Source organism: Hypanus sabinus, chromosome 5 (assembly GCF_030144855.1).
Source record: "Hypanus sabinus isolate sHypSab1 chromosome 5, sHypSab1.hap1, whole genome shotgun sequence".
NCBI classification, from domain to species: Eukaryota; Metazoa; Chordata; class Chondrichthyes; order Myliobatiformes; family Dasyatidae; genus Hypanus; species Hypanus sabinus.
Window position 1 is genome coordinate 112,559,312 of NC_082710.1, and position 19,686 is coordinate 112,578,997.

The 19,686-nt window shown below is 38.0% G+C and overlaps 1 protein-coding gene across 5 annotated transcripts in view; it reads right to left on the bottom strand.

The window, feature by feature from the left end:
* Positions 1 to 19,686, bottom strand: part of gpr180 (G protein-coupled receptor 180) — a 100,068-nt gene that overhangs the window by 10,509 nt on the left and 69,873 nt on the right. For all 5 annotated transcript variants that reach the window (XM_059970356.1, XM_059970355.1, XM_059970360.1 and 2 more), the window contains 2 exons: positions 13,761 to 13,918; positions 1,762 to 1,953 (listed from right to left, as the gene is read on the bottom strand). In XM_059970356.1, the coding sequence (XP_059826339.1) occupies positions 1,762 to 1,953; positions 13,761 to 13,918 (350 nt within the window). The remainder of the gene's footprint in view (positions 1 to 1,761; positions 1,954 to 13,760; positions 13,919 to 19,686) is intronic.

Genomic DNA, 19,686 nt, shown 5'->3' on the forward strand with positions numbered 1-19,686 from the left:
CTGAGTCAAAAGGTAAGGAAGGGAAAAGCAATGTTAACATTAATTTTGAGAGAGAAATCGAGAGTACAAAAGCAAGGATGTCATAATGAGGCATTAAATGACATTTGTCAGACTATTCTTGGAATATTGTGAGCAGTTTTGGGCCTCTTATCTGAGAAAAGACGTTTTGACATTGGAGAGGGTCCAGAGGAGGTTCATCAGAATGATCCCAGGAATGAATATGAGGAGGGTTTGAGAGCTTTGGGGCTGTATTTGCTGGCGTTTAGAAGACACACAAACATCATACTTCTTATGATTCTGCACTGTTGTGTTTTCTGACTGGGAGATCAGTATCTAAATCCAGATATAATTATGAAAAGCAGAATTAATTGTTGGCAGTTTACAAGACAATGTCATCTTAAAAGTTGTGTCAGAAATACAACATTGCTTTAAAGTATTAATGCTCTTTTTATCATGATTAGACTGTAACTGTAGTTACCCAGCAACAACACTCAACTTTGGAACGATAACGGAGGAAAATATTTCACAGAATTTGTAAGGTAGAAGCAGAGATTTTGACCCAACTCACTTGTTCTCATCACTTACAACTGCATACCTCACAAAATCATTTGAATCTTTGGTCTCCTCTAAGCACATCAAATCAAACATTTTGCCCTTCATAATGTTCAGAGAAGCATTACTGAGGCAAGTTGGGGGCAAGAAAATCTGTTTAACTTTGGTAAGCTTTGGTCTCAATTAAATGTTAAACTAGCTTTGAAAGTATGAAAATTCATGGAGCACATTTTAATGCTGGATGTAAAATTATAAGAGTTACATTGCTGCTTGATCTATTCAGTCAGTTCTGAAAACAAAGTACAGATGGCTAAATCATCAATAAAGTGTTTCCTGCATCTTTTTGGCACATTATTAGCCAAATATTCCCTGAACTTATTTTATAAATGCATACATACTTGCTGAAAAAGATTATATTTGGCTTAACTCTGATTAATATAACAATATAGTGAGGGAAGTACTAGAGTTCAGTGACCTACTATTGATGTGAAGTGACAATTGGTCTTTATTCAAAAATCTTCTCAAGTTCAAATGCAACTTCAGTTTCCTTGCATGTTACCTTTCTTTAGGCAACAACCCATTAACATTTTGACAGAACCAAGCATCTGAGTGCATTTTAATTTGGTAGAAGGTAACTAGAAAAACACAAATAATTTTAGATTACACAAATTTAGGTAGTATTGTTGATAGTGAAGAATTTTATCATAGAATGTAGAACATTTGTCACTTGGGAAAGTGGTTTGAGGATTGACAAATAGACTTCAATACAGAAAGGTGTGAGATGATACATTTTGGAGAGTGAAACCAGTGTAGGATTTATATTATGAATGATGGGCAATAGGGAGTGCAATGGAACAGAGAGACTGAGCACAAGTGCATAGTTCATTAAAAGGGGTGCCACAGACAGACAGGGTGGCAAATTTAGCACGCTGGCCTCCATCGAGGCATGGATGTAACGTTAGGAGATGCAACATCATGTTGCAGTTATATAAATGTGATGCCACACTTGGAGTACTTGTTTTGATCACAGTTGTAGGAAAGATAAGGTTAAACTGAAAAGAGTGCAAAAAGGATTTGCAAGAATGCTGCCAGATAAAGGGCCTGAGTTATCGGAGAAGTTGCCAGGTTATGTCTTTATTTCCTGAAATACAGGAAAATGAGGGGCAACCTTATAGAAAAAGGTAAAAGATTAAAAAAAATCATACTTACTTTAGCAAATGTGATGTAGAAATCTCTCTTAAGTACACTTCTTTCCAAAGTAATAATCTGGTAAAGACTAGAGGTTAAGAGCAAGGCTAGACACACCCGTAAAACAATCAGCAGGAGACCTGCCATGCCATTGTATGCATGGTAGCTATGGTGATCAATATCTTCAAATTGCTCCCAAAGTAATAAAACACCCTGTTTAAAAAAAGTGACAAGGGAGAATAGTTAGTGCGAACTTTATTAAAAATATAAAAAATAATATTAAAGGGGATTTTTTTTTAATGTGGTTACAGAAATGAGTTCAGTTATAAGTAACTAAAACACATCTCCTTGAAAGGGAGAATAACATCATACTGGTGCAAATCTCCACAGCATCCAGCGACCCTGTGATCTCCACCTCAGGGGCTAATGTCAGAATATCCTTCACGAGGGTGAACCCTTACAATGCCATCAGGCCTTGATGGTGTACCTAACCAGGTACTGAAAACCTGTGCTGATCAGCTTGCTGGAGTGTTTAAGGAAATCTTAGAACAGAGGCTGAGTCGGGCGGCGCCTTGGAAGTCCATAGTGGGGAGTAGTACTCCCTTCTGCTGCTGGCATGGGATGGCGAGTCTGTCGGGACCCCAGGGACTTGTGGAAACTGTGGTGATTTCTTTTGAACTTATTGTCCTTTAACATCTTGGACTATTTTTACTGAGCCCATAGTCTGTTTTTTTTTTATCAATTATGCTATTGTTTGCACTGTTGTAACTATATGTTGTAATTATATGGTTTTGTGCAGGTCTTGTAGCTTTAGTTTTTGGTTTTGTTTTAGTCTAGTGGATTTGGAGCTCCTTTCCGCAGAACGCACTAGACCAGGCGTGGGCAAACTACGGCCCGCGGGCCATACGCGGCCCGTTAAGCTTTTTAATCCGGCCCGCAGAACTTGATGAAATTATATTAATAAACCTTGTTAATATTTTTCCCCCGCAATTCTAGCGTTTTCCCAATAGATGACGCATTCTATATACATTTGTGGCGACCCATTTCCTGGCACATCCGAACCGGCTCACAATTAGCCAGCATTCCGGCTAAGGGAGATAGCCTGCGGGGATTTGCGAGCACAGAGCTTTGGAGCCTCTGCGCCACGGGGGGGCAGGTTGAGGGAGGCTTAAAAGTGAGGCTGGGGATTTCGAATAAAGTTTTTTTCTTCGACTGCAGTTACCGACTCCGTGTCGTAATTTTAGCGCTGCCTGTAGCACACCGCTACACATTGACCTTTGTTGAGGTGCAGCGTATTACTCCACATTTGTGCTTTACTCTTTGTTCGGCTCGACCTATTTGTGTGAACAGGCGTTCAGCGTCATGAACATCAACAAAGCCAGCCACAGATCCAAGTTCACTGACCAACACCTCAGATCCATCCTGAGAATCGCCACAACAAAACTAAATCCAGACTTTGATGCGCTGGCTAAAAAGGGAGACCAACAACACTGTTCCCACTGAAATTAAAAATAAGTTTCTTCGTTGTGTTATGTAAAAAATGCATTTGAAAATATTTTTTTCAATAAGCCTTACATGTTACATGTCTTTTCTGTTAAGTGATGGACATGAGTAGTGTGCAGGTGCACGTACGTTCTCAATATAAAAAATGCGCTCCAGATCAAATAACGTGCTCCGCATACTGGCGCGCTGTCACTGTTCTGTCTTTGTGCTGGTCGTTTTTGAGTTTTGGCACAGGGGACAATTGAATAAGAAGGAGCAGGACAAGTAGACCTGCATCTCCTACCGTTTTTGAAATAAAGACAGTCAGGAGGAGAGTGATGATGATAATATCTTGAAGGATAACAGAATTTTCAGTGCTTTAAAATAATAACTGTTACTATAAAAAAAAAGCTGTATTTTATTCATTTAATTTTCAGTGTTTTAAAAGTCATTTTAATAAATAGCTAAATACCATGGGACTTCAAAGACAGATATTTTGTTGTAATGCATTTGTTCATTTTCAATTGAAATTAAAGCACATGTTTTCTACATATCCCATGATATTTTATTTTCTCTTATGAGGTGTATTACCAAAACACTCCGTCCATCTGCTCCTGGTCTGGCCCCCCTGTCAAATCTTAGAACCCTTTGTGGCCCACAAGTCAAAAAGTTTGCCCACCCCTGCGCTAGACGGTAGCGCGATATTAATATGCAGCAGCCTCTGTGGACTCTGGATTGGGGATTGCCAAACGTTACGTGGATTTTCTGGTGTAGTCTGTTTTGTCATATGCTTTTGTGATATCATTCTGGGGGAGCATTGTCTCATTTTTTAAACTGCATTGCATTTGTGGTTTCTAAATGACAATAAACTGAATCTGAATCTGAACAAGGGAATGCAGATTCAACCAGTTCCATCACAGGCACAACCCTCATCAGTGCACAAGGAGGACCCTCACCATCCAAGACATACCCTCTTCTCATTACTACATTGAGGATGAGGCACAGGATCCTGAAGCCCCACACTCAGTGATTCAGGAACAGTTTCTTCCCCTTCATCATCCGAACAAGCCACAAATACTACCTAACAATTTGCACTATTGATTTATTTTGTAATTTATTGTAATTTTTATGTCTCTGCACTGTACTGCTGCCTCAAAATGACAATTTTCGCATCATATAGGATGGTTATAATTAACTTGATTTGAAGTATAAACTGGAGTTTAAGAGGCCCCTCTTAGAAAGTTGATAGATTTGTTATAAGTGTTAGAGTCATAGAATAATACCCTCTAGCCCAGATTGTTCATTGCAACTAAGGTGTCTTTTGCTTACATTTGCCCCATATCCCTCCAGACTTTCCAATCCCTGTACCTATCTAAATGTCTTTTCAACGTTAACTGCATCCACCTCTACCATTTCTTGGTAGCTCATTCTACATAACCAACACCCTCTGTATGGGAAAACTTATCACTCATGTCTATGTTAAATTCTTCCCCTCTCACCCTAATCCTATGCCCTCTAGTTTTAGACCTCCTTACCCTTACCCGGGGTAAACAACTGTGATCATCCACCATGTCCATGTCACTCACGATTTTGCATATCTCACTATGGATACCCTTCAGCCTCCTTTCCTGTAGGGAAAACAGTCGCAGCCTATGCAGAACTTTTATAATTTGAGCCATCCAGTCCCAGCAAAATCTTTGTGAATCTTTTCTACAGTCTCTCTAGATTAATTACATCATTCCTATGGTAGGGTGACAAGAACTGCACATAATACTCCTGGCATTGTCTTACCAGTTAGCTGCTGGGATGTGAAGGAATGCTGCAGAATCATTGAAAAACTGCAATATACAGATGCAGTTATCGGGCTGGATGTGTACACGTCTTCTGTAAACAATGCTCATTTGTATTTCATGAATAGCCATGGGTAATTAAATGACTGCAAGTCCATTTTAGGTCTCTATTCTATATGGTCTGGTATTGGATTCTTCCAGGTGCTGATTCTAGCCCAGAACTTCCCCATCCTCCTGATCATTCCCTCATCCACATACCTTTGGGTTTTCTCTTCAAAATTATTAATAATCAGAAAGTCATAATAAGGCAGGAGACTAGGTGACGAGTACTGGAGGGTGCTCTGATATGATGCAGACTGAGAAACCCTACCAGTCTCTTACATCATAGGGGTGGGGCGGGAGGAGTGAGATGAGGGCAGATCAGAAAATAGAGAAGATGCGGGTGAGAGCTGTATTGATAACAACACAGGAAATAAGACACTTGGATGTCCTGAAATGGAAAGTCTTTTCATGAGGTCAGATGAGGCTCAGATGGAGGAACTGAGAATGGAATAGCCTCATTGCAAGTGGCAGGGTGGGAAGAGATGTAGTCAAAGTAACAATGGAAATGAGTGGGTTTGTAAAAGGTGTTGGTGGATAATCTGTGACCAGAGGTGGAGACCGAGAGATGAAGGGACAGAGGTATCAGGATAGACTAACTGAATTTAAAGACTGAGTGGTAGTTGGTGGCAAAGTTGATGAATTTGACAAGTTCCACATGGGTGCACGAGGCAGCACCACAATGCAGTGAACAAAGTAGTGGAAAGTGAATTGGGGAGCTAAAGCTACTCAAGGATACAAACTCTTAAGCTCTTAATACAAACTCTTAATTTTTCCATCATTTTTTAACTTCACTAATTTGCTTCTCTTTCATTGAACTCTTGGTACCATAATATATCTGGGAAATGTTTATGTCCACTTCTACAAAGGCAGAATCAAGGAATTTGTTTAATTACTCTTTCATTTCTTTGTTTCTTCTTTATAAATTCACTGCAAGAGCCTCATTCTTCTAACGTTTACTTTTTGCATGCTCATTGTAGGTTTTACAGCCCATAATTTGAGCAAGGTTTTCCTTGCTCAAATGAGTTACTCTTATACTCTTACTTTAGTTCTCAATCGTTTGATCTCTTTTTGCTGAAGTCTAAACTGTTCAGACTATTAGGCTTGTTACATTTTTCAGTTAACATTATATGACTTTGGGTCTAATACTTCTCCCAACTTTTGTTGTACTGGCCGGAATGCTTTTCCTTTTGTGTTTTTAAGACAGTATAGAATATACAGCTGTTGTAGTTTCTGTATTTGTGGACTGGATGTCAGCGGTTATCTATCTACCACTATTGCATTCAGTAAAGCTCCCCAAACTATCAAGATTGTATAAATCATGGTTAGCATGATCTGTGACAGTTTACCAGAAGGACATGGAGTAGCAGTAGCAGCAATATGGACAATGGAAAGAATGAATTTCAGGAGGCCTGAGAAGTCAGCAGGAGACGCTCATGGAGTGAGCATTCTTTCAGATTCGCTCCATAACCTTTACTTTTTTTAACCTATGATCACCCTTATTTAACTTATTTTTACCTACACCAAAAGATTCTTGCTACTTTTTTGGACTTATCTTTAAGAGTTTATTGTGAATTTTGAAGAAATGAATACAGAAATGGCTCTTAGATCTAAAGGGCGAGAACCTGGGAAAGATCCTAACGGGAACGGGAAGAAGAAAAAGACCGATCCTAAGCGCACTGAATTGACTTATGAAATATTATTGGAGGTTTTAAATGAAAAATTTGAAGAACAACGACAAATTTTCAAACAAGATATAAAGGCTTTTCAAGATTATATGGATAAGACTGATTCAGTAGTTAACCAGCAGCAAGTTCTAATCGCAACTTTGCAAGAGGACGCTCGGAAGCGAGACTTGATAATTGAAAAACTGGAGCAGAAATTACTTTCAACGATTAAACAGGTGAAAACACTTAAAGCCAAGAGTGTCGACTTTGAGAATCGGTCCAGAAAACAGAACTTACGCATACTTGGTCTCCCGGAAGGTATTGAACAAGGGGACCCCTCGAAGTACTTCGCGCAACTTTTAAAGGACGCGTTCCCTTTTGTATTCCCAGACAGTCCTCCATTACTTGATCGCGCTCACAGAATTATGCGTCGATCACCAAGTGCTTCAGCTAAACCACCGGTTGTAATTGTCCGATTTCATTATGTGCATGTTAAAGAGCAACTTATTTGTGTGGCTCGGCATGTAGGGATGGTCAAATTTCAAGAATTCAATTTTCAATTAGTGGAAGATTTTAGTCCAGAAGTAATGAAGGCAAGGCTTCTTTTTAAACCTCTGATGTCCGAATGTTATGAGAAAAATCTAAAACCTGCGCTTTTATACCCTGCGAAACTCAGGATATCGCCTCCCAATGCATCAAGGTGTGTTTTCTTTTCTACATCTGAACCGAGAAGCTTTTTGAATGAGAACTTCCCTACTGCTATGGATTCTCATCTCTAATAAACGAGTGATTTTGATCGTTGCAAGATGGTTTTTGTTTCCAAAACCAGATTTTGTTTCTGGTTATTGGTGTAGGTTTACTCTATACTCTAGTTAAAGTTTTTTTTTGATGTACTAATCTTTTTATTTTACTTACTTCAATCACTGTACTTTAGCTTTGGTAATTTTTATTAATCCTTCGAAGGTGATTTTTTTTTTACTAAGATGGCGGTTTCTTTAAAATATTTTTGGCTTTTTTTTTGATTTCGCCATTTTTTTCTCTTGTCTTCTTCCTATAATGCATTTCTTATCACAGTTTAGATTTTTTTTTTGGTTTGTTTGGGTTTTAACCCGATTTATAAGTTACTAGTGATTATATTCTTTTTGTTTTTTTACTACCAATTATATTAAGAAGTTTGGTTTTAGTATAGTGATTATTATTTCTTTAGAGTTTGGGTGGATCTTTTTTATGCTTTATACACAGAGTTGCCTTCTGCTGATATGGGGGTAGATTTAGTTTCATTTCTCCTTTTTCCCAGCGTTCTCCTGGCTGGGGAGATCTTTTCTCCTCTTGGGTGGGGACTGGAGGGGTCTTTTTCTAAATCTTATATTCTTTACATCAGTTTTTTTTAGTTTCTTCATTTGGGCTGATTTTAAACGACTAAAATGTTCGCGATGTTGTCACTTCCAGGTCTGCCCCTTATTTTTGTTCCTCTTCCGGGTGCATGAGTTCATAATTTGGATAACCCTTTATATACCAAAGGGTTGATTTCAGAAATATGGCTCAGACCATTAATTTTGTCTCTTGGAATACTAATGGCTTAAACCATCCGATTAAACGGAAAAAGATTTTCAAAGTATTCCAAAGACTCAATGCTCATATTATTTTTGTACAAGAAACTCATGTGAGGAAAGAGGATAATTATCACCTTTTTTGGTTTTGGAGGGGTCAACAGTACCATTCGAATTCGAATGCTAAAGTAAAAGGAGGTTTCAATTTTTATTGACTCCTCTATTGCATTTGTCCAACACGATATCTTTTCGGATCGGAATGGTAGATTTTTGTTAATTACTGGCTTACTTTTTAACAAAAAGGTTGCTATGGTTAATGTTTATGCTCCAAATGTGGATTATCCTGATTTTTTTTAAGTCCTTATTTACTTCTCTACCTAATCTAAATGAATATAAGTTAATAATGGGTGGTGACTTTAATTATTCTTTAAATCCTTTGTTGGACAAATCTATATCTACTCAGACTTTACCTAATAAGTCGGCCACTTATATTAACTCTTTTTTGACTGATAATGGAATTTTTGATATTTGGAGATTTCAGCATTCTAAGGACAAAGAGTTTTCATTTTTCTTACATGCTTATCATTCCTACTTGAGAATTGATTATTTTTTTATTGACTCTTGTTTTATTCCATTGGTAAGTGGCTGTAATTATGATATTATAGCCATCTCTGACCATGCTCCATTAAAACTTTCTATTAAATTTATGGATACAGCTTCTCGTGCTAGACAATGGCAATTTGATTCTACCTTACTGCAAGATCCGGATTTTATTAAATTTATGAAGGAACAGATCAATTTCTTCTTTTCAACTAATTCCATGGATGATATTTCTTGTGGAACACTTTGGGACACTTTTAAAGCATATATACGTGGACAGATTATCTCCTACTCTGTTGGTCTGAGAAAACGCATTAAGAAGGAAACTATTTTATTAGTTGATAAAATTAAAGAGATTGACAAGAAATATTCGACTACTAGTAAGGAGCTTTACAAACAAAGGGTTGAACTTCAAATGGAACATAGTTTATTACTTACATCTTCGATTGAAAATCAATTAATGAAAACCAGATCTGATTTTTATATACATAGTGATAAATCGGGTAAACTGTTAGCTAGTCAATTGAAGAATGCTTTGGTTAAACGTCAAATTACTAAGATTCGTCAGCAGAATGGGGATCTGACAGTTAACCATGATGAGATAAACAAATCATTTCAAGATTTTTATAACTCCCTGAATCATTCTGAATTCCATCATGATTATAATACCATGTGTGATTTTCTTGGGAAATTGAATTTTCCAAAATTATCATCAGATGATCTTTCAATATTAGAAACTCCTATTACGGATGCAGAAATTAAAGGGGTTATTTCCTCTATGAATTCTGGGAAAGCACCAGGTCCAGATGGGTATACAGTAGAATTTTTAAAATGTTTTTCCACTACGCTTTCTCCTTGGTTATGCAGGGTTTTTGAAGAAGCAATTAGATTGGGTAAACTGCCACAATCTTTTTATAGAGCTTCCATTTCTTTAATATTGAAGAAAGATAAAGACCCTACTGACTGTGCATCCTATAGACCAATATCTTTATTGAATGTAGATTCCAAGATCTTTTCCAAGTTACTGGCATCCAGGCTGGAGAAGGTATTACCCCAAATTATTTCGGAAGATCAAACTGGTTTTATTAAAAATCGCTATTCTTTTTTCAATGTTAGCAGATTATTGAATATTGTTTATACTCCTTCACATAGCACTTCAGAATGTGTCATTTCACTAGATGCGGAGAAAGCATTTGATAAGAGTTGAATGGCCATACTTATTTACTGTGCTTGAGAAGTTTAATTTTAGTCCAACATTCATTTCCTGGATTAAACTGATATATCATACTCTAGTAGCCTTGGTGCTTACTAACAATCAAAGATCTCCCTTTTTTCATTTATTTCGGGGTACTAGACAAGGCTGTCCTCTTAGTCCATTATTATTTGATATTGCTTTAGAACCCTTGGCAATTGCTATTAGAGAATCACAGAACATTTTTGGCATTAATCGTGGGACGGACATACATAAGCTATCATTATATGCAGATGATTTATTATTATTTATTTCTGATCCTGAGAAATCCATTCCTGCAGTTATATCATTGTTGGCTCAATTTAGTAATTTTTCCGAGTATAAGTTAAATCTTAATAAGAGTGAATTGTTTCCTTTAAATAGACAGGTTCCAATTTATGGAAATTTACCTTTTCAATTAGTTAATGACTCTTTTTATTTACTTAGGGATTGAAATCACAACTATAAGGACTTATTTAAGGTTAATTTTTTACCCCTAATCGATCAGATTAAATGTTTGTTTACTAAATGGTCACCAGTATCTTTATCTCTGATAGGTCGGATTAATGCTATTAAGATGGTTATTTTACCCAAGTTTTTAATATATATTTCAAGCGGTACCAATTTTTATTCCGAAATCTTTTTTTGCTAATGTTGATTCAAAAATTTCCTCATATATATGGCAGAATAAAAATCCTAGATTAGGTAAAAAATATTTACAGAAGGCAAGGAAGGAAGGTGGATTGGCATTGCTTAATTTTAGATTTTATTATTGGGCAGTTAATATCTGATATTTGATATGTTGGTTAAAAGATTGGGATTTATCTTTTAGCCCTCATTGGGTGAACCTGGAAATTAAATCTGTACAAGGATTTTCACTGGGTTCTATTTTAGGGTCTTCTCTTCCCTTTGCTCTTTCTAAATTGCCGAAACGAATTGACAATCCGATAGTTAAACATACTTTACGTTAATGGGCTTAATGGACCAATAAAAAGAAAAAGGCTATTGCAGTTACTTGGAAATCAGATACATATTTAAGTATAGACTCTTGGAAGAAAGAAATCTATGGCTGTATTCCATTAGAAAAAATTACGTATAATTTAAGAGATAAAAATGAAACATTTCTGAAAATTTGGAGCCCTTACTTACTAAAGACAGGACTAAATATATAAATGCTCTGAAGATGAAACAATTGGTTATTTGGGGAAAGAAATAAATATATATATTAAAGTTATAATGAACTCCATGGAGCATGTGGAGATCTACCACCAACCAGACACTCTTTCTTTCTTTCTTTTTTTTCTCTTCCTTTCTCTTTTTTTTCTATAGGGTAGTCAGGGGGGAGGGGTTAAGGGGAGGGGGGAAGGGTTATATACATATTTTTTCTCATATTTCACTCTGTAATTACTTAAAAATGCAATAAAAAAAGTTTTCAAAAAAAACATACTTTACGTATATGGTTTCAATTTCAGAAATTTTTTGGGTTGACTCAGTTTGTTTTAAGTATTCCTATTGTATCCAATTGCTTTTTTTATCCTTCTATTATAGACCAAGCTTATTCAGCTTGGAAGACTAAAGGATTACTACGATTTTCCAATTTATTTTTGGATAATTGTTTTATGTCTTTTGAACAATTATCTAATAAATATAATTTGCCTAGATTTCATTTTTTTAGATATTTACAGATTAGGAATTTCTTAAATACTGTACTTCCTACTTTTCCAAATTTTGTGTCTTCAGGTATTTTGGAGAATTTGTTTGAACTAAATCTTTCTCAGAAAGGGCTAATATCAAAATTTTACAATATAATTATGAAGATACGTTCAGAGCCCTTCTATAAGATTAAAAATGATTGGGAAAGAGAACTTAACCTTACTATCCCTATTGAGAATTGGGATAAAATTCTTCAATTTAGTTAATACATCATTTATATGTGCTAAACATTCATTAATACAGTTTAAGGTTGTGCATAGGGCTCATATGTCCAAGGATAAATTGGCTCATTTTTATTCCTTTATAAATCCTATTTGTGACAGATGTCATTCTGAGATAGTGTCTTTAACTCACATGTTCTGGTCGTGTCTGCTTTTGAAAAAATATTGGAAAGACATTTATATAACCATATAACAATCACAGCACAGAAACAGGCCATCTTGGCCCTCCTAGTCCATGCCAAACCCTTAATCTCTCCTAGTCCCACCTACCCGCACTCAGCCCATAACCCTCCACTCCTTTCCTGTCCATATACCTATGTACCTATATACCTAAATATACCCATATATTTTTGATATTATTTCTAAGGTATTGAACATTGATTTACAACCTCATCCTGTTACTGCAAACTTTGGTTTACCAATATTGGACTCACTCCATTTATCCTCTTCTGCTTGTCGAATGATTGCATTTCTTACATTAATGGCTGGAAGATCTATCTTGTTGAATTGGAAAGAAATTAATCCTCCTACTGTATTTCATTGGTTTTCTCAAACTATGTTATGTCTAAATTTAGAAAAAATTATAAGTGTTGTATTTGATACTTCTATTAAATTTGAAGATATGGAGACCATTTATTTAATATTTTCATATGATGTAATATGACCCTGTTCCAAGCCTATTTGTTTTTCCAGTTTCGATTTTATGTATGTTGAGAGGATCGGAGTTGACGACACTGATGATTTTGTATTTTTGTGAGATATTATAAACAGCCCTTTTTTTCCCCATTTTTCTTTTTCTCTTTTTTCGTTTTTTTTCCTTATTAGTTATTAGATTATTAGATTAGGTTTTTTAGCATAATTTTTTTTTCCTTTTTCTTTTTTCTGTTTTTTTTAATATATGTTATGATATAACTAGGTTTGCCTTGTTTATTTGTTACCTGTATTGTCCATGATTTGGGAATATCCATTTATACTGTAACTATTACTTACGTATTCTTTCATGTTCAGTTGAAATGTGTATGTTTGTAATCCCATTATCTATGTATCAATTTTATTTTGTTGATATTAATAATAATAATAAAAAGATTGAAAAAGAAAGAATTTCAGGAGGCCTAAAGCACAGTCTTGAAAATCAGTTGACAAGCAGGTTTTCAAAAGGGTCCCTTGACTTTGGCAGGACTCTGCAGTTTCCTCTCTTTCTTGAATTACTGATTATATTTGAGGCTACTTGTTAAAGTGTTGGTGCGTGCCCTAGTGGGCAAGGCATCAGACTAGTAACCTGAAGGTCACTGGTTCGAGCCTCAGCTCAGGTCTCAAGGTTTGTGTCCTTGAGCAAGGCACTTAACAACACATTGCTCTGCGATGTCACCGGTGCCAAGCTGCATGGGTCCTAGTGCCCTTCCCTTGGACAACATCGGTGGCGTGGAGAGGGGAAGGCCTGCAGCTTGGGCAACTGTCAGTCTCCCATACAACCCTGCCCAGGCCTGCGCCCTGGAAACTCCAGGCGCAGATCCATGGTCTCTCGAGACCGATGGATGCCACGACCACTTGTTAAAATTTCACGGTGATGGCAATATTCCCACTTATTTGGCTAACAGAACTATTGATATTTGAAAAAGTTCTAAAATTACTTATTTAGTTAGCAGAGATGTAGCAACTACACTGACCTGAGTAATGACTGTTGCAATTGCAATAATATTTGATGTTGGTGTTGAGTCCCACTCCAGAAGTTTACTCTGGGTTCTTCCCATTCTACCCAGAGTCCTTCCCATACATAAACTCAGAAGCATGTAGAGCATCTGATTCTGTGCGATCATATCACATACTGTTAAGGGAAAGAAAGGATCAACAGGTTTGTTATTTTGTTCAGATTCTAAAGTTGAAATAAATAACTAAAAAATTACAATACCAAAATTAGAAGTCGAAAACACAAATACACAAAGTCTAAAACAAGAGGGAAAATCCATTATTATATAACTTACATCATTTTGTACTATTCTTAACCTGCACCACTCAGTATCACGAATCTCTACTGAAAATTTACTTTTTGTTCCATTTACAATACTGAATTCATAGCATTGCTTTTTATTTAGTAACACTCTCTACAGAGAGAAATTTTACAAGAAAATCTGTAGTAATTAGAAATTTCTAACAGATGGGGATGGGGATGGATAAATTGGATTTATCCAGAGGCAGCCAAATAGAACGTAGAATAGTACAGCACAGTACAGGCCCTTTGGCCCACAATGTTGTGTCGACCCTTAAACCCTGCCTCCCATATAACCCCCCACCTTAAATTCCTCCATATACCTGTCTAGCAGTCATAGATCACAATAAAGATTGCAGACGGTATTAATGGGTCAGCTAATATCCACCTGGAATCAGTGTGAATTTTGTTTCTCATTGGCTATATTGGTTTCAGTAGCAGAGAACCAATACCCTGTGTGTAGCCAGCTCCTGAGAAAATTAACCTATACTTCCATAGAACATAGAAGAGTGCAGTACAGGAACAGATCATTTGGCCCACTATGTTGTGTCAAACAAGCTAAAAAGCAATCATAAAACACCCAAACACTAATCTCTCCTACCTACACCACATCCATATCCCCCCCATCTTCCTTACATCCATGTCAGGAAGAAAATAGATCTCTCAGCCTCCTAAAGCTAACACGCCATTCAATAAGATCATGGATGATTTGTTTTTTATTTTTATTTTAGTGATACAGCACGGAGTAGGTCCTTACGACCCTTTGAGCCACACCATCCCAGTGTTACCCAACGAACCCGAACAACCCTAACCTAAACACGGACAACCTACAATGGCCGATTAAACTACTCTGGACAGTGGAAGGAAAGAATGCCCAAGTATTCCACAGGGAGGACAGAGACCCCTTTCAAAACAGCACCAGAATGGAATTCCAAACCAGAACTCCCTGAGCTATAACAGCGCTAACCACTATGCTACCATGGGGCCTCAATTCCTCTCTGTGCCAGATCCACACCATCCTAAATTCCTTGATATTTCAAAAAATATATTCTTCTTGTTAAGCACTTCCAATGATCTGACAGCCACAACCCTCTGGGATAGGAAATTCCAAAAAAATCACCACCCTCAACAAGAAGAGTTCCTATGCACCCCAACTTTAAAAGACCACCTGCAATGTTGCTTTTCTGTTTAAGGTTCTCCCACTGGTGGAAACATCTCAACATTCATCTTCTGGTGCCCCCAAGGATCTTATGAATTTCAATAATATGATAGAATTTAACCCACAGTTTGAGAGGGAGAAGATATTATCAGATGCATGAGTATTACAGTGGAGTAAAGGGACTTAAAAAAGCATGAGAGAGAAGCTGGCCAAAGTTGATTGGAAAGGGACACTAACAGGGATGTCAGCTGGAGTTTCTGGCAACATTTCAGAAGGTGCAGGATAGATACACAAGAGGATAAGGCAGCGGTGGAACGTAGGAGGAATGACGGCACCTAACGGCGACTGCTTTGCTTGCACCTTTGGAACAGCTCTATTTCTACCTTTAATATCTTTATTTTTTCCTTTCAGGGTTCTTTTTAAGACCCTGACCTGGAGTTACATGAAAGCTTCAGTTCTTTGCAGGAATGGGACCCGCTCTTGGGGTTCCACAACTGGCTGTTATTCGACATGCCAATGGTTTGCCTGACAATCTCAATTCTGTTCGGAAGCCTAAGATTTCGGGGTTCTGGAGACAGATGGATCAAGGGTTGGTGTCACAGCCAGATACTCATGTGTCGTTGGGGAGATCGGAAAACCTTTTTCAGTGGGCCCGAAGATCCGAGGTCTTTGCGATCTTCAGGCACACAGCCCGGAAAAAGCGACGAAACGGACTTTTAAGATCGTAAACCAGTGGGTTGTTGCCATGTCTCCCACCTACTGTGAAAATGGGGTCACCTCCCTCTCCCTTGCCAGAGAGAGAGAGAACCTGTGGGTTGTCGAATTCGAATGAGATGTGAAACTTCTGGGGCAACTGCAAGGTCTGTGTCATTGCTATCGCTTAGCTCACACTTGGACCCGGTGATTTTACCGATGCGCTTTTAAGTTTGCTGGTGGGGGGAGGGGGAAAACCTCTGCTCACTGCCGCTTATGCATGGGAAGGGGAGTTAGGGGCCTTAGGAGTTCCCCTGTTTAACTGTTGTTTATTCTTTAGGGTACTTCTCTGTTTTTGTGGATGCTTGTTAAGAAAAAGCATTTCAGGATGTATATTGTATACATTTCTCTGACATTAAACTTGACCTTTGAACCAAGGCTGACAAGGGAAGCCAAAAAGCATAAAAGCACAAGAGAAGGCAAATATAATTTTTGAGAAGGAGAAGCTAAAGTTGTAAGTATCAGTATTACAGTGAAGTAAATGGAATTACAGAGGCATGAGAGATGAGTTGGCCAACACTGATTGGAAGAGATCTCTGGCAGAGATGACGGCACAGCAGCAATGGCTGGAATTTCTGGAAGCAATTTGGAAGACACAGAATATATGCACCCCAAAGAGGAAAAAGGCAAGATGACATAACCATGGCTACCAAGAGAAGCAAAGCCAACACAAAAGCCAAAGAGTGGGCATATAGAGCAAAAATCACTAGGAAGTTAAGAGGATTAGGGAAGCTTTAAAAAAAACCAATAGAAGACAACTAAAAAAGTCATAAAGAATGAAAAGATGGAATACAAAAATAAGCTAGGCAGTAATATTAAAGAGGACACCAAAAGTTTCCTCAGATACATAAAGTGTAAAAGAGTGGCGAGGATAGGTATTAGTCCGCTGGAAAACGAAGCTGGAGAGGTAGTAATGGTGGACAAGGAAATGGTGTGGACAAACTGAATAAGTATTTTACATCAGTCTTCACTGTGGAAGATGCTAGCAGTATGGTGGAAGTTCCAGGTGTCAGGGGTCATAAAGTATGTTAAATTATCATTACTAGAAAGCACATTCTTGGGTAACTGTAAGGACTGAAGAGATTGTGGGAGGCATTAGTAATGATCTTTCAAGAATCACTAGATTCTGGAATGGTTTTGGAAGACCGGAAAATTGCAACTGTCATTCCACTCTTCAAGAAGAAAGAAAGGCAAAAGAAAGGAAACTATAGGCCAGTTAGTTTGACCTCAATGTTTGGGAAGAAGATGGAGTCGATTATTGAGGATGAGGTCTCAGGATACTTGGAGGCACAAGATAAAATAGACTGTAACCAGCATGGTTTACTCAAGGGCAAATTTTCCTGACAAATCTGTTGCAATTCTTTGAAGAAATAACAAGCTGGACAGGCAAAAGGAGAATCAGTGGATGTTGTGTATTTGGATTTTCAGAAGGCCTTTGACAAGGTGCCACACATGAGGCTGCTTAACAAGCTACAAGTCAGTGGCATAACCGGAAAGATTCTAGCGTGGATAAGCAGTGGCTGATTGGCAGAAGGCAAAGAGTAGGAATAAAGAGAGACTTTTATGGTTGGCTGTCGGTGACTAGTGGCATTCCACATGGGTCTGTGTTGGGACCGATTCTTTTTACTTTATATGTCAATGATTTGGATGATGGAATTGATGGTTTTGTTTCAAAGTTCTCAGACAATCTGAAGAGAGGTGGAGGAGCAGGTAGTTTTGAGGAAGTAGAGAGGTTCAATTCCGTTTCTATATCTTATGGTCTCATCACCCTTCCAAATGCAAAAAAAATATAGGGCAGTTTTCTCATCTTGCAAATTAACCTAATGAATCTTTTCTGGACTACCTCCAAACATTGATGTATTCCTTCTAAAATAAGAAATAAATTGTACACAGAACCTCACCAGTACCCTGTACAACTATAACAATACATTTTTAATTCTAAACAAATCTTTCAACTACTGCCCTGGTGGAAACTGATCCACTGTAAATCAGTGATTGATGAATGGAGGTGTGTAATTGGCAACAGCAGCGTTCTAGAACAAACAGAAATTTATGAAGACCATAACAAAGGCAGGTTTGAATATTCAAATTCAACACAGACTTGAATAACCACATTACTGAGTTCTGATGAAAGATAATCATTGGAAATATTAACTGCTTCTCTCTTTACAAATGCTGCATGATCTGCTATGCACTTTACCTATTTTCTATTACCATACTATTTCTTAACTAAATTGAGCACTGGCATTGAGAGAAATGCACAATATTGTAGAGAGATAAGATGGCAAATGAATATGAGGAAGTTTGTTAATAGAGAAGCGTATGTTTGAATTTGCAGGAAAGCTGCAGTGAGAAGCATAATGGCAGCCAAATTTAATGACAGTATTTAAAACAATCTTTACAAATGTGTCAATGAAGCAGTTTGTTTATGGCGCTTTGTTGGTCGAGGTCATCTACGAACACTGCCTGCTAGACGCCTACACTGTTGGTGCAGCCCCATCGTGGTTACGAGACCAATGTGATAGTGGCAGTCTCTGTTGCAAGGGTCCCATTTGTAAGTGGTCTCCACTCTGAAGGAGCTACAGCATTCTCCTCTATGGGCCCGTTTGTCTTCTGCCACTTTCGTGGGTTTTTCCTCACCTGACTTGAGGTGTCGTTTCAGGGTACTATTCCATCTGGTGCAGTCAGTTGCAAGTTTCTCCTTAGACAGTGTTGATGTCCAGAACCTTCATATCCCACTTGCAGACATCCTTGTAGCGCAGTTGCAGACTGCCAACAGTTCTCTTGCCTGAAGCCAGCTCACCATAGAGGTTGTCTTTTTGGGATGCGGTCACCCTGCACGCGGTGGATGTGGCACAGCCAGTGAAGCCTATGCTGCCTGAGCAGGAGGCTGCCATAAGATACTGTCTCCCCAGGTGATGCCCATGATGTGACAACAGCACCTGAAATGAAAGGCATTGAACCTTTTCTCCTGCTTAGCATATATTGCCCAGGCACAATCAAACCCCTGTCCATGAAGGCCAACACACCATATGCCTTCATAACAATCCTATCAAATTGCACGGAAACATGAATTGAATTGAATTAACTTTATTTCTTACATCCTTCACATACGAGGAGCACAAGTCTTTACGTTTGCACATCTGAATGTGAAATGTGCAAATTATAATAATTTGTAATAAATAGTATGTACAACATAACTGTCAAAATTGCTCAGAAATGTAATTGTGTCAGCACAATCAGTCTGATGGCCTGGTGAAAGAAGCTGTCCGTGAGCCTTTTGGTCATGGCTTTAACACTGTGGTCCCAGATGGTAGCAGCTGGAACAGTTTGTGGTTGGGGTGATTCAGTTCCCCAGTGATCCTTCAGGCTCTTTGTATGCACCTGTCACTGTAAATGTCCTGAATAGTGGGAAGTTCACATCCACAGATGTGCTGGGCTGTCCACACCACTCTCTGCAGAGTCCTGCAATTGAGGGAAGTACAGTTCCCATACAGCCAGTGACGCAGCCAGTCAGAATGCTCTCACTTGTAGCCCTGTAGAAAGTCCTTAGGATTTGGGGACTCATGCCAAACTTCACCCATCTGAGGTGAAAAAGACACTGTTGTGCCTTTTTCACCACACAGCTAGTGTGTACAGACCACGTGAGGTCCTCAGTGATGTGGATGCCAAGGAACTTGAAGCTGTTTACCCT